At 44.1% G+C, this 16,557-nt stretch overlaps 1 protein-coding gene and 1 non-coding gene across 2 annotated transcripts in view; both read right to left on the bottom strand.

Annotated features, from left to right (window-relative positions):
• Positions 1 to 418: 418 nt before the first annotated feature.
• The window catches only part of LOC124613617, a 109,218-nt gene continuing 93,079 nt past the window's right edge, over positions 419 to 16,557 (bottom strand). The window contains exons 4-6 of the mRNA XM_047142333.1: positions 14,968 to 15,064; positions 859 to 918; positions 419 to 765 (exon numbers count right to left, since the gene is read on the bottom strand). Coding sequence (XP_046998289.1) covers positions 419 to 765; positions 859 to 918; positions 14,968 to 15,064 — 504 coding nt within the window. The remainder of the gene's footprint in view (positions 766 to 858; positions 919 to 14,967; positions 15,065 to 16,557) is intronic.
• Positions 13,867 to 13,941, bottom strand: Trnat-cgu. Its single transcript has one exon. It is a non-coding gene; the product is annotated as a tRNA-Thr (tRNA).

The following is a 16,557-nucleotide window of genomic DNA, read 5'->3' on the forward strand; positions in this document are numbered from 1 at the left end:
TCAGCTAGACCTATTGTGCAACCAAATGTTTGAGAGAAGATAGCGACCTACTCAATTCCACACTCTAATGGGGAGGGGGAACAAGACTCTATTCGACGGCACTGTTGACTCAGTTTCTACACTTTCTAGTTGACGGGCAGTGACTTCGCTGTTCTGAGGCGCTCTGTAGTGGGTGAGCGATCTAAGCAAAGTTATAGTCTCTTGGTGTACATGACTTACACGTTTTCGATTTTTCTTCTCCTTATTTATACAATAATAGACATAGACTTACTACTTAAAGTAGTATTAGGTGCAAAATATACAATTAGCCGTCAAAAGTTTCGTATTATTCCCTGCAGTACAAAATACTAGGCGTCTACCGAACTGCAGACACAGAGCGGGGCGTCGTTTCCTCCCCGGTGGGGGCGCGCGGCGGCGCTTAGAAGCCGAAGTCGCCGCCGCAGTCCATCCCGTAGTCGCCGTCGTCGAAGCCTAGGTCGGCGTAGTCCTCGTGCACGTACGTGGCCGAGTGGTGCTCGTTGTTGATGACGGTGTTGTTGACGTCGTAGTGGTTGTGCACGTGCACGTCGCTGGCGGCGTGGTGCCAGCCCCAGCCGTGGCCCCAGTTGGTGAGCGCCGCGCCCATCATCAGCCCCGTCGCGAAGTCCGCGCCACCGTTGCCGCCCACGTAGTGGTCGCGGTCGCGCACCACGATCGTCGTGTTGCTGGCCGGGGCCGGCGCCGGCAGGTAGCCGTTGGCCGGCACCGGGGCGGTGAAGGCGCCCGCGCCCACACCGCCGCCGACGCCGACGCCGACTCCGCCGCCGACGACGCCGACGCCTCCGACTCCGCCGACGCCGCCCACGGTCGCCAGGGGTGACGACAGCAGCGCCGAGTGCTGCTGGTGCGCGTATGGAGGCGGCACCTCGCCCGGCATTGCTGCGACAGACCACAGCGTCAGTCACCTCACATATACAAGCTAAAAGAGCTTTACATGTAACGTGTGCAGGCATAGTCTGCAGGGGTAACAGAGACCGTTGCAAATTGAAATTAAGCAGCAGTGACTTGTAAATACCTTTTATCCACTGTTTCACTCGACACATGCACGCAGCTGCAGAAATTAAGCAGACTAATATGGAATGGGGGTGAGAAATGAAAGAGGAAGCCGCCTGGTAGAATTTGGCACAGATCATAACTGAATCATAGCTAACACTTGGTTCAAGAATCATAAAAGAAGGTTGTATACATGGAAGAAGCTTGGAGATACTGGCAGGTTTAAAATAGAGTATATAATGGTCATACAGAGATTTAAGAACCGGGTTTTAAATTGTAAGACATTTCCAGGGGCAGATGTGGACTCTGACCACAATCTATTGGTTATGAACTGTAGATAAAACCTGAAGAAACTGCAAAATGGTGAGAATTTAAGGAGATGGGACCTGGATAAACTGACAGAACTAGAGGTTGTAGAGTGTTTCAGCGAGAGCATAAGGGAACTATTGACAAGAATGGGGTAGAGAAATACAGTAGAAGAAGAAAGAGTACCTTTGAGAGATGAAATAGTGAAGGCAGCAGAGGATCAAGTAGGTAAAAAGACTAGGGCTAATAGAAATCCTTGGGTAACAGAAGAGCTACTGAATTTAATTGATGAAAGAAGAAAATACAAAAATGCAGTAAATGAAGCAAGCAAAAAGGAATAAAAAGATCTCAAAAATGAGATCGACAGGAAGTGCAAATTAGCTAAGCAGGGATGGCTAGAGCACAAATGTAAGGATGAAGAGGCGTATATCACTAGGGGTAAGATAGATACTGCCTACAGGAAAATTAAAGAGACCTTTGGAGAGAAGAGAACCACTTTAATGAATATCAAGAGCTCAGATGGGAACCCAGTTCTAAGCAAAGAAGGGAAAGCACAAAGGTGGAAGGAGTATATACAGGGTCTATACAATGGCGATGTTGTTGAGGACAATATCATGAAAATGGAAGATGACGATGAAATAGGAGATATGATACTGCATGAATAGTTTGACAGAGCACTGAAAGACCTAAGTCGAAACAAGGCCCCGGGAGTAGACAACATTTCATTAGTACTACTGACAGCCTCGGGAGAGCCAGCCCTGACAAAACTCTACCATCTGGTGGGCAAGATGTAACAGACAGGCGAAATAACCTCAGACTTCAAAAAGAATACAATAATTCCAATCCCGAAGAAAGCAGGAGTCGACAGATGTGAAAATTACCGAACTATCAGTTTGATAAGCCACGGTTGCAAAATACTAACACGAATTCTTCACAGACGAATGGAAAAACTGGTAGAAGCCGACCTCGGGGAAGATCAGTTTGGATTCCGTAGAAATGAAACACGTGAGGTAATACTGGCCCTACGACTTATCTTAGAAAATAGATTAAGCATTTGTTGACTTAGGGTAAGCTTTTGACAATGTTGACTGGAATACTCTGTTTCAAATTTTGAAGGTGGCAGGGATAAAATACAGCGAGCGAAAGGCTATTAATAATTTGTACAGAAACCAGCTGGCAGTTATAAGAATCCAGGGGCATGAAAGGGAAGCAGTGGTTGGGAAGGGAGTGAGACAGGGTTGTAGGCTATCCCCGATGTTATTCAATCTGTATATTGAGCAAGGAAACAAAAGAAAAATTTGGAGTAGGAATTAAAATCCATGGAGACGAAATAAAAACTTTGAGGTTCGCCGATGACATTGTAATTCTGTCATAGACAGCAAATGACCTGGAAGAGCAGCTGAACGGAATGGACAGTGTCTTGAAAGGATGATATAAGATGAACATCAACAAAAGCAAAACGAGGATAATGGAATGTAGTCGAATAAAGTCGGCTGATGCTGAGGGAATTAGATTAGGAAATGAGACACTTAAAGAAGTAAAGGAGTTTTGCTATTTGGGGGGCCAAATTACTGATGATGGTCGAAGTAGAGAGGATATAAAACATAATCTGGCAATGGCAAGGAAAGCGTTTCTGAAGAAGAGAAATTTGTTAACATCGGGTATAGATTTAAGTGTGAAGAAGTCGTTTCTGAAAGTATTTGTGTGGAGTGAAGCCATGTATGGAACTGAAGCTTGGTCGATGAATAATTTAGACAAACAGAGAGTAGAAGCTTTCGAAATGTAGTGCTACAGAAGAATGCTGAAGGTTAGATGGGTAGATCACATAACTAATGAGGAGGTATTGAATAGAAATGGAGAGAAGAGAAATTTGTGGCACAACTTGACTAGAAGAAAGGATCGGTTGGTAGGACATATTCTGAGACATTAAGGGATCACCTATTTATTATTGGAAGGCAGCGCGGAGGCTAAAAATTGTAGAGGGAGACCAAGAGATGAAGACACTAAACAGTTTCAGAGGGATGTAGGTTGCAGTAGTTACTGGGAGATGAAGAAGCTTGCACAGGTTAAAGTATCATGGAGAGCTGCATCAAACCAATCTCTGGACTGAAGGCCACAACAACAACAACAATGTCACACGTTACATATCAATTGTCGGGAAAAAACCGCAACTCCAAAAAAAATAAGTAATACAGAGTAATGAAACTTTTGGGAGTGTATTTGTCTAGGTAATATACATGATTAACATTGCAAGATCATATAAGCGTAAGATAAGCCATTGCAAAATGTGAAATCCTGGTACACTAGTAACCCGTTTAACCACCAGACTGTTGAACTCGAGCATGCAAACGTCCATGTATTGTGTTGTACAGGTGCCTGGCGTCAGTGTGTGGGATCGAGTTCCAAACTTATTAGACTTGGTGGGATGTTTGCGGATGATACTGGAGCTACCGTGTGATGATGTGCCATATGTACTCGACTGGAGACAGATCAGGTGAACGAGCAGGATGAGACAAACACTGCAGAGCATGTTGTGTTACAACAGCGGTTTGTGGACGAGTGTTATCCTGTTGGAAAATAATACTGGAATGCTTTGCATGAATGGCAGCAAAACAGGGCGAATCACGAGATTAACATACAGATTTCTAGTCAAAGTAAGTGGGACAGCCACGTGAGTGCCTCTTCTGACTTATGGAATAGCAGCCCACACCATAACTCTAGGCGTAGGTCCAGTGTGTCTAGCAAGCAGACAGGCCCTTAACTGGTCTCCATCTAATCAGCACACGGCCATCACTGGCACCAAGGCAGAGCCAACTATCATCAGGACAGATCTCCACCCCGCTCTCCAATGAGCTGTCGCTTAACACCGATGAATTCGCAAAACTGTGTGCCAGACCGAGACTCGAACTCGGGACCTTTGCCTTTCGCGGGCAAGTGCTCTACCATCTGAGCTACCCAAGCACGACTCATGCCCCGTCCTCACAGCTTTACTTCCGCCAGTACCTCGTCTCCTACTTTCCAGACTTCACATAAGCTCTCCTGCGAACCTTGCAAAACTAGCACTCCTGGAAGGAAGAATAGTGCGGAGACATGGATTAGCCACAGCCTGGTGGATGTTTCCAGAATGAGATTTTCACTCTGCAGCGGAGTGTGCGCTGATATCAAACTTCCTGGCAGATAAAAACTTTCTTCCAGGGGTGAAAATATTCTGGCGGTTGGAATGCACGCTACAGGGAGTCTGGTTCGGAGCTGTCCTACAAGCAATCGATTTGTAACAGAACTTTATCCAATCCATGGCGGTGTGGTACAGCAACCAGTGGTATCAGTATGAAAGAATAGCTCTGCCACAAGGACTGCATTTGCAATAGCAATCTGAGCCACAGTTGCCCCCACAATGACAAAACGAAGAGTGACAAATCGATTTGAAAGAGCAAGCAGTCTTGGTTGCAAAACTGGATTTTTTATTTTATTTGTCCACCAGTGACACGTTTCGGCGAATACAAGGCATCTTCAGATTCACCTAACAGAAAGAAGTCCTACCTTTCGTATGAATGGCGTTACTTACATTTAGGAAAATTGGCTAGCAACAAAAAATAAAACAAGCTACGGACAAAATGTGGTGCTAAGCACATACGGTGCCTGCTGGAACATTTCCATGCGCGACATCCTATGTGGTTAACACCATATTTTGCCAGTTTGTTGTTTTATTTTTTCTTGGTAGTCCAATTTTGCTGAATGAGGGTCATGAGATTTATATAAAAGGTTGTATGCTTTTCTCGTAGGCCAATCTGAAGGTGCCCTGTATAATGTGAAACACCTCACTGTAGGATAAATAAAATAAAGGATCCAGTTTTCCAACCAAGATTGCATGTTCTTCAAATCGATTTGTAGCAGTTCGTTGTGTCACTGTGGTGCCAACTGCTGCTCCGATTGATGTTGCAAGTGCAATCCGACGTGCCAGAGCTATTCGCCGAAGATGATGGTCTTTCCTCTCGGTAGTCCCATGTGGCCGACCGACGCCCGGTCTTCTTGAGACAGTACTTTCTCGTGACCATCGCTGCCAGCAGTCATGTACAGTGGCTACACTCCTGCCAAGTCTTTCTGAAATATCGTAGAGGGATGTCCAGTTTCTTGTAGGCCTATTACACGACCTGGTTCAAACTCAGAGAGGTTCTGATAATGGCGTCTTTGTAACCATAAAGGCATCCTTGACTAATATCACCTCACCACGCCCTGTCTCAAAGGTAACCACCTTTCACGACCGTTACAGCGTGTTTTCAAAGCAAATCTGATTTGCATCCTCATAGTGGCACTACTCTTTTGTGATTGGTGCGAAATTTGGATAGACACCACCTTCGAGATGTATAAACACGCCTACCAACTTTCATTTATGTTGCACAATTCCTTGGTGCCACGATATTTTTACGTCAATGTATATAGCGAACACAGGCGTAGTCTACAGGGGGAACAGCAACCGTTGGAAATTAAAACTGCAGAGCAGCCACAAGTCACAAGTAAATTTCTCTTACCGACAGGTTTCATTCGACATACGGAAGAAACTGCAGGTATTAAGCAGCCAAGCGCCACACATTAAATATATGTGGCCGTGGAGAGCACCGCCATCCTACATAAAAATTACGTATCAAGCCGCCGCTATACACAGGGTAATTCCGTGATGGTGTTACAAGTTTTCATGGATGATGCAGAAGGGCAAATGTGTCGATTTGGAGATAAGAGTGTGGGGGAGGCAACATTCAGAAGTGCTAGTATGGTCCAAAACAAGAAAAAAATGACTCGTAAACAAGGTTCTAAAATGTATACCTTAAGAGATATGAGCACTTGTTCATCTTCGATATTGCGAATCACGTCTCTTCTACTGTGCAAGCTTATAAGGAAAGCATTTTAGAGCCTTATTTACTGGACAATTCTTTTTATCCGTACTTCCTCCTCTAAAAATACGAAAACCAAAGAGATAATTGTTGAAAAGATAAGTTTCACACTATCGAAGATGAACAAGTCCTCGTACCTCTTAAGCTACGAGCATTAGAGCCCATATTTTCTAGGCTTCCTTTTCTTCTTTCATTCGACACTATCACCTGCGAAAGTTGCATACTCCACAATATTAGTGAAAACAGTTTGGTATTGCACTCTGCAACCACGAGCTGCTACTCGTTTTTAATGTGTAACTGCCACATGCTGACTTGTTAAAACACCTACCACGGTCTAACACACTCGGATTTACTTAGCATCTAGATTGCACACATCAAGTCAACTTGTAACCACGCACTGAGGTCCCTCACTCGACTTCGAGTGCGCTGGATTATAAAATCGTTAATCACTTTCCTCATATAGCTTCTTATGCATCCAGATATTTTTACGCGCATGGTACATTCACCATACAATACGATTCCTTCATCCATCACCAACGCTCAAATAACTAATACAGTCAACCTGCAGCTACGTCCAAGTGGTTTCAGGACTTGGTGATAGCCTGTCCTGGTCCTTCAACAACGAAACACGATCCAACCATCCATAACCTACTCACAGATACCTAATTTAGATGATCTGCGACTACGACCAAGCGCCTTGTTGATACCCTTTCTTAATTTGAGAAACCTGCGGTACAACTGAATGCTTCATACGACCCATAACGTCACCGTCCTTCCTTTAACCACACTTCAAGCCAGCTGGCCGCTGTGGCCGAGCGGTTCTAGGCGCTTCAGTCCGGAACCTCGCTGCTGCTACGGCCGTACGTTGGAATCCTGCCTCGGGCATAGATGTATGTAATGTCCTTAGGCTAGTTAGGTATAAGTAGTTCTACGTCTAGGACACTTATGACCTCAGATGTTTAGTCCCACATTGCTTAGAGAAATTTGAACCATTTGAACTGCAAACCATTCACAGTTTCTTCTCCAAAATACGAGGGTTGGAACTATAATAGTGGCAACTATTTATTTACAGCTCGTACAAAATAGATACGTGTTTCAAAGTTTCACTAACCTCCAAAGTAGTCACCAGAATTGTTTATAACCCGTTGCCAGCGATGTGGTAGTCTTAGGAAACTCTCAGCAGTGCCAGTTATGTTGAGAGTTCGAGCGGCGCGGTCTACTGCCCGACGAATTTGTAGCAGTTCTGAAGCGAATGTCGTGAAGTGTTTCCTTCAGATTAGAAAGCGAGTTGAACTCACGAGGTCTTAAGTCAGGGGAGTGCAGCAGGTGGCATAGCACTTAGCAGGCCCATCAGTCAAACAAATCAGTAACAGCTTACAGTGTACGTGCTTGAGCATTGTCCTGCAAAATGATGGTCAGGTCCTGCAGAAAGTGCCATCACTTCTGGCTCTATGCTGTTCATTTTTGGAAAACAACCTACGATTAGCTTAGAGACAGAAGTGATGACAATTTCTGCAGGACCTGACCATCTTTTTGTAAGACAGTGCTCAAGCACGTACACTGTAAGGTGTTACTGATTTGTTTGACTGATGGGCTGCTGAGTGCTATACCACTTAATAGACTTCCCTGACTTCAGCCCTCGTGAGTTCAACTCGATTTCGAAACTGAAGGAAATACTTCACGGCATTCGCTTCAGAACTGCTGCAAATTCCTCGGGCAATAGACCGCGCCGCTCGAAATGCCAACACAACTGACACTGCTAAGAGTATCCTAAGACTTCCACGTCGCTGGCAACGGGTTATACACAATGCTGGTGACTTCTTTGAATGTCAGCAAAACTTTGAATCACGTATCTATTTTGTACGAGCTGTAAATAAATAGTTGCCACTGTTGAAGTTCCAACCCTCGTAGTATCCCTTCGGTTTTACGTAGCACATATTACCTATCGCTGAGAAATTATAGTGAAATCTGACTGCTCTCTTCATATCAATTACAGTATCAACTTGTTGGCACATGTAGATCTTCCTACATTAAATTTAATCTTTAGTGTGATGTTGAGTCAGTAAGCAACTACATGTTTAAAAGAACGGGTATGTATCTGTAGATCGTAAAAAGAATCACTTAGTCCTAATTGCTAACTTACCGGTTTTGATTTTTGGCGCTAGACAATCATATTTCGACTGTTTTTCCTCGTGCGCATGTCGTCTTCACTAATCTTGTATATGCAGAACGTGAAACTGCTGGTCCAGTCCATAACTGTACAGCAAATCGACGTCAGTGAGGTAGATCTGTGCATCTTTCTAGCAACCATTCTTAAAATTTGGAACGAGCTCCCCCGTTTTAAAATCCTCTAAGAATCAAACGTTTTACTAGCGACCGCCGCCGGACTCCATCGAAAAAGAGAGAGCGAGAGAGAGAGAGAGAGAGAGTGAGAGAGAGGGAGGGAGGGAGCGAGGGAGGGAGGGAGGGAGAGAGAGCGCAAGAGGGCAGAGGGCGGGGGGGGGGGGGGGGAAGGGGGGCGCGGGGAGATTGCAGTTCTTCAGCATATTCGATACAAAATGTGCTGAGTATGCTATTAGGAGGTCCTATGGCATTCTTTATATCGATTTCAGTTGTTTCTCATTTCGTTTCTCACTTACATCCACAACTGTAATTTCCGCATACCTGCGACCGTCTATCACAAATGAAACAAAAATATAAAATATTGTCAACAGCGAGCGCACCAGACGCAGACGTACATAAACTGTGCTATTGCGTTCCGGAAAAAGGGAATGTGTCGTTACTAGCATGTTCCAAAAGAGCGTCTCGGAAATTAAACGTGGTGCTAGACAGCTTCTTTGCCGGACATTGGAACGATGATATTACGTATTTTTAGGGCCAATTGCATTTGAGGTTTCAGGTATTCTGCGTAGCCAATCATCAGAAAGAACGGCTCACTTTGGTAACGTGGATGTGATGAATAGTGGGCTGACAGTAACTATGTAGATTTCTTAATCACATGTCCCACGATATCATTCATTTGCACCAAAAGCTCGTAAATAGGCTCATATTCGAAAGCACAAATCTTTGTCCGGCCATTAGGATTTTGGTTCTCTTACCTAACCTACGTTTCCTTACATGCCCCCCCCCCCCCCCCCCCCCACAATATCGAACGAGTGTTAAGTATCGGTCTTGTAGGAATGAAGACATTAGCTTGGAGTGCAGTCTGCTTCTTCCTCTATTGTGCACTTATCCCACATCGGAGCAAGGTCGGCGTGGTTGTTAACAGATTTGGCACGGTTCGTTTAATGAGTTTCCTGTCGCTATTACTGCAAGTGCAATACGCTTAGCTTTAGAAAGTTTGAAGTTCCTTGCACTGCGACTTAAGGCGCTGAGAGGCAAATGACCCCTACAGTTTCATCTTTGGTGGCGCACCGATGTTCCTAGTAAAACTTGTTACGTTAAGCTCAGATTAGAAGTACATAACTACAAGATATCCCTGGAACTCGCTCTTTCCATACTTCCAATGCAAGTAAGTGCAGAGTACAAGAGATATACAACTTCGTTGCAGCTCATCATTTTCACGTGCCAGCGACGGTCGTCTGGCAAACAATCGCGGAGCAAAGTTGTCGAGCTGATAAATGGCTCACTCGGGACCAGTTGCCAGCTAACGACTGAAGCCACCAGTGAAATGGGGGATATTATGTAATGGAGACGAGGCGAGACGTGGGCCTGCGCGTGTTTCACTGGAATTTCCCAGGGGTGGGCGGAATGAATGGCACGACAGACTTAACAATTGTTAGCTGAGAACTGCGCATCAAGACTGGTTAGCAGCTAGGAGCGCGCGCAGTCCTTCCGGACTTGTGGCTGTAATTGGCTGCCTGCGCTGTTCGTATTCCCCTCTCGAAGTGCAGACAGCGTGCTTCATCGCGCTTCTCGCTGCATAGGAGTTGCTAGTTGCAGTGCATGATGTAAAGCACTAATGGATTCCCTTGTTTAAATTAACGTGATATATTCGCTAGCAGCGCACTGAAACCGCGACGAAAGTTTAAGGGAACTAAGCTAAGAGTTTTTTCACATGGCTCTGAGCACTATGCGACTTAACTTCTGAGGTCATATGTCGCCTAGAACTTAGAACTAATTAAACCTAACTAACCTAAGGACATCACACACATCCATGCCCAATGCAGGATTCGAACATGCGACCGTAGCGGTCGCTCGGTTCCAGACTGCAGCGCCTAGAACCGCACGGCCACTCCGACCGGCAGAGAGTTTTTTTTTAGATTGATCGTATTACAGACCAATCCGAGTTAACAAGATGTTCTCAAAGCTAGTTAAACTATGTGTTACTGTTGTTGCTAGTTTTCGCTTCCCATTTTCCATTTCTTCATATCCATCCATGCTCCATATTCCAGATCTCTAGTTAGCATTTCTACATCTACATCCTGTTTCCATATTCTTAATGGTCTACCTCTTTTTTTTTCCTCTAGGGGGTATCAACTGCAATAATCGCTTCGGCCATCGTGTGCTTTGCAATGGGAATCTTGAAAGATGAATATTTTTTCGCGATACCTATTGCAAAGCAGTCTTTCTTTTTCAATTGTAGCTATAATAGTCTTCTTAACTTCCATTTTCCTCCGTACTTCCTCATTTTCAATTTTGATGTTCCGCTCTTTCTCCTCAAGTACTCCACTTCAGGTAGTATAACTTTCGCACATTATGTCCGGCATTCTGGGCAGGCACCAGCCAGCGAGAACGTGAGTCTGTGGGAGAGCGTTACGAGACAATGGTGCAGTATTGTAATTTTAAGCAGACAGCTGCACAATAGACGAGAAATTACACTGAAAAGATAAGGAATTTGTAGACCATATTTTTCACTTGAGTGCAATCGTGAAATGAGAGCATATTTCCTCAACAGTAACTCAAAATGGTATTAGAATCAAGTAAAAATTTATTATAAGACTTTTGGCATATGATACTGTCCCAAGCAAGGAATTAAAAAGTTCTGAAATCAGTTCATGCTAATAAAAGTTATGGGGACCATCCTCGAAAGTTCAAGTTTCTACTCAGATTTGATGTGTCAACATTTTGTGTGAACGACGCTACCGAGTGGAGTTTCAAACATTTAATGTATTTCCATGAAGGCGTGAACATCAGATGAACGAAACAACTAATAAAGCGAACAATACGCAGTTGGAATGGTTTTCTCTACACACTAAATCCTTATAGAAGGCGTTCAAAACATTTTTGGAATTCTCGCGGATTTGATTTGCGTTCTAGATTGAGTATGGCAGACTCTTACCGTGAGTGTACTTACACGTCCATATAACTTGTCTAACAAAAACACTTCATCAAATAAATGACAATTAGTCGAAACCCTCAGATATAACCCGGGATCTCCTGCTTACATGGCAGATGCTCTATCCATTTTTTTCGTGGTATTTGGTCTGGGCGGACGTCACAAGACATCCGTTCATGTTGATCGTTGATTCCTTTACTCTTTTTTTTGTATTACAGAGGACGAGCAGCCCTCTGACCGAACACGCTGAGCTACCGTGCCGGCATCCATCTGAGCCAGCGAGGGGACAGATGAATAGCGCGACTGCAGGGACTTATCCCTTGCACGCTTCCCGTGAGACCAACATTCCCAACTACCCACAACCTACATTCGTAATGTTCCTAAAGGATATTTGCCCATTCACTCATTACTCGAGCCAACTAAGGTGACGATTCCCGTACAAGTTTGGGCAAAGGGTGCGCATTCGCACAGAAGAAGGTCAATGGCCAGGTGGCCTTTAACTATATGAAGATAATAACTGTTCTGAAAGAACAGATACCAATGATGACCATGGAGCTTCTCTAGAAAGAAATGATAATTAATCGATACCCTCAGCTGTCAACAGGTGTTGTTGATATACCTCAATGGGGACAGCTGAAAATGTGTGCCCTGACCGAGATCCTCGCATCTGAGGATTTCGATTAATTGTAATTTCTATCTAGGTAAGCTGCATGTTCATCATTGGTATCTGTTTTTTCCTAACAGTTACTATCTTCACTTCGTCAAATGCCTTTTTTAAAAGAACTGGAAGGGCTTGTGAAACTTCTCCTCTTTGCCATATTCGAGGGTCATTCGACAGTTAAACAAGTGGCTGTACAGCAGTTATGGCGTACTAGATCAAGACAATTTTCTGTTTACTCCTCCAAGTAATCGCCACCAATTCTGTGCAATTGTTCCATATTCTTAGGCATTTCTTATCGTATCAGCGAAGTTTTCTTGACACTGATCTAGAATCCAGTTTTGTAATATACTCCTACATCTCGTGAATAACGTCGAGGCACGCCCAGAAACTATTTAGTGTCTGAAAACAGGTGTTACTGATACAAAATTACGTTAAAATGCATATGTGTCAAAAATGACCCACATGGTACTACTGGTATAAAAGGTAAATTTTTCATACTTCTACGTTTGCTAGGGATATGAAATTTTGATAAATTGTATCAGCACATAAATGATGAAAATTCACGGGAGCGTTTGGTGCTACGACGATTAGGGTCCTCGAAAACCCCTCATGGGTCAGAAATTACCCACGTGATACGTCTAGTGTTAACGTAATTAGTTTTTGTATAATCCTTTAAAAAGTGTTATTTCTTTCACTGCCCTCAAAGGATAGTTTAAACTAGAAACTACGGTTACATAGCGTTTTAGTTGAAGACATTTTATTTGTCCAGATCGCATGAATTACAGACGTGGTCGACTGGTTTCCGCAAACTTTAATTGCTATCTTCACATCCTTAACATACATCATTTTAACGAAAGTAATTAAAGTAACAGCCAACTAAGACGGTGACGTGACTGGGCGAGGGGGTATTGAATATCTCTCACGGTGCACTTGCGCGATGGTTTAGGTGGATTCTGTAGGACGATTAAAGGCTATTTCCCAGCTTGGCGGATCGTAAGTATCCTGTATCAAATTGTTTTTTCGACTTCCCGTAAACGACTGAAGTAAACTGTAAACAGTTATCGTTCATACTGTGTGAATGCATGCCATGACAGCACCGTTCCGTCGGTGCCCACTGGGCAAAAAAGGATTTCGCGGCTGCCCTGTTGCCTGGCGAGCTACAGATCTCCGGTGAGCGCGAGCTGGAAAACAGCGAGGAACTAGTGGACACAATGACTCCTGGGTCAAGCTGCAGAACAAACACTGGATGGATGATTGCTGCTGGACAGAGAAAGGCACACACATCGGTTGGGATATACTCTTGCAACTCTAGCCGACTTATTCTACAATCTGCACCGTCACGTGAACAAGATGCAACTACCAGCTACACAAGAGCAACCTTGAGATGAATTTTCTTTAATCAGGTGATGAAGGTAATCTCCGAGCTTTTATCATGGCAAATTAGCCGTTCATATTTCCCTTGTTTTTGTACAGGTGCCAACGGCAGCTCTACTGTGGCTTTCATAGTTTTAAACGTTACACCTAGACTGTGGGATTGTTAGTTAAATATTTGAAGATGGTATCTATTCTTTCGGACATGTCCGATAGAACAGATACCATCGGTGACCATCCAGCTCTCTTAGAATGAAATGATAATTAAATCAAGACCCTAAGCTGTCAATAGGCGTTGATATACATCAACAGAGACAGTTGAAAATGTGTACCCTGACTGGGACTCGAACCCAGGATCTCCTGCTTACGTGGCAGACGCTCTATCCATCTGAGCCACCGAGGGCACAGATGGTAGTGCGGCCGACTGCAGGGATTTCTCCCTTGCACGCTCCCCGTGAGACCCACATTCCCAACTTAATGTCCACACACTACATTCGTAGTGTCCCTGCCCGTTACACTCATTACTAGCTGCAGACAATCAAGTCCCGTAAGAGTTCGTGCAATGCGTGTGCATCCAATACAGAAGAAGAAGGTCAATGGCCGGTTAGCCTTAACTATATTAAGATGGTATCTGTTCTTTCGGACATGTGCGAAAGAACAGATACTATCTGATATGTCCAAAAGAACAGATACCATTTTATATAGTTAACGCTAGCCGGCCATTGACCTTCTTCTTCTATACTGGATGCACACGCATTGCACGAACTCTTACGGGACTCGGTAAGATTGTCAGCCGCGAGTAATGAGTGTAATAGGCACGGACACAACCAATGTAGTGTGTGGACATTAAGTTGGGAATGTGGGTCTCATGGGGAGTGCGCCAGGGATAAATCCCTGCAGTCGCACTATCGTCTGTGCCCTCGATGACTCACATGGATAGAGCGTCTACCATGTAAGCAGGAGATCCCGGGTTTGAGTCCCGGTTAGGGCACACAATTTCAACTGTCCCCGTTGATGTATATCAACGCTTGTCGCTAGCTTAGGGTCTTAATTTAATTATGATATGAGTTAAATTGTCGTAATTGGTGACATCACCGCCTATGATTTTTTTTTTATTTGGTCGTTGCGCCTAAACAGTCTTGGTAGTATTTTGTAATTCTTTAAACTGTGCCATTGGAGACATGTCTGATCTGATTGTATTAAAATTATTATTAAGTATTGTGTTAAGTTGTGTGTGCTGTTGAAACCTGAAGAGAATAACTCACTTAATCAACCCGCCCTTCCAATATCCTGTCGCTCCTGTACAATAGGTTTTACTCATTAATTACTGAAGGACTCCGTAAAAAGTAAAATGCCAGTGTTTTGAAAAGGTCGGCATATGGAGTTGGCAGAGCATGGCTGGCAGAGCGGAGCAGCCGGCAGACACTCACAGTAGTAGGGGCCGTGCGGCAGCCGCGGCGCCATCGGGTCCAGCAGCTTCGGCGTCGAGGTGCACTTCTCATCCGGCGGCTGCGGCGGCGGCGGCAGCTGCCAACAAGCACGACGTAAGCAGATTAAAAGACGCCGGCCGCTCTCCTCTGGACACGGGTTATAACGCTCAAAGGAAAACGTTATCATTAAAATACTAACACACAGGTTGTAACGGGTACATGTGCAGATATCTTTATATACAGCACTTTAATATGTGGACAGATCAATGAGTTAGTTGGTTTTTCCTTTGCGTCAGTCCCCTGGCAATTCACATAATTTGCGACCTCATGTTTCCCGCGTGGTCGTAAATGCACCACTAAGTGGACTGCCCCTACAGTATAGACTTCCTGTTTTGCATCGTGCATACACAATTCAACACCTAATGTGCTACCTAGTGGACTCCTCCTACCCTCTACTGCTGAATCCATGAGTCTCTTGGGTAACCTTGCTTCTCCTATGCGTGTAACATGACCCCACCATCTAAGCCTGTTCGCCCTGACTGCTACATCTATAGAGTTCATTCCCAGTTTTTCTTTGATTTCCTCATTGTGGACACCCTCCTGCCATTGTTCCCATCTACTAGTACCTGCAATCATCCTAGCTACTTTCGTATCCGTAACCTCAACCTTGTTGATAAGGTAACCTGAATCCACCCAGCTTTCGCTCCCATACAACAAAGTTGGTCGAAAGATTGAACGGTGCACAGATAACTTAGTCTCGGTACTGACTTCCTTCTAGCAGAAGAGAGTAGATCGTAGCTGAGCGCTCACTGCATTAGCTTTGCTACACCTCGCTTCCAGTTCTTTCACTATGTTGCCATCCTGTGAGAATATGCATCCTAAGTACTTGAAACCGTCCACCTGTTCTAACTTTGTTTCTCCTATTTGGCACTCAATCCGTTTATATTTCTTTCCCACTGACATTACTCTCGTTTTGGAGATGCTAATCTTCATACCATAGTCCTTACATTTCTGATCTAGCTCTGAAATATTACTTTGCAAACTTTCAATCGAATCTGCCATCACAACTAAGTCATCCGCATATGCAAGACTGCTTATTTTGTGTTCACATATCTTAATCTCACCCAGCCAGTCTATTGTTTTCAACATATGATCCATAAATAATATGAACAAGAGTGGAGACAGGTTGCAGCCTTGTCTTACCCCTGAAACTACTCTGAACCATGAACTCAATTTACCGTCAACTCTAACTGCTGCCTGACTATCCATGTAAAGACCTTTAATTGCTTGCAAAAGTTTGCCTCCTATTCCATAATCTTGTAGAACAGACAATAACTTCCTCCTAGGAACCCGGTCATATGCCTTTTCTAGATCTATAAAGCATAGATACAATTCCCTGTTCCACTCATAACACTTCTCCATTATTTGCCGTAAGCTAATATTTCTTAAATCAAAATATACCAGATGAACCAACATTGCATAAAAATTACATACCGACAATTTACGAAAATGTTCTGGAAGAAATACACAATGAACTTAAGGACAGCGTTATCTGGATTTCAGTTGACGAAACTACAGACACTTGTGGCC

Source organism: Schistocerca americana, chromosome 4, assembly GCF_021461395.2.
Source record: "Schistocerca americana isolate TAMUIC-IGC-003095 chromosome 4, iqSchAmer2.1, whole genome shotgun sequence".
NCBI lineage: Eukaryota > Metazoa > Arthropoda > Insecta > Orthoptera > Acrididae > Schistocerca > Schistocerca americana.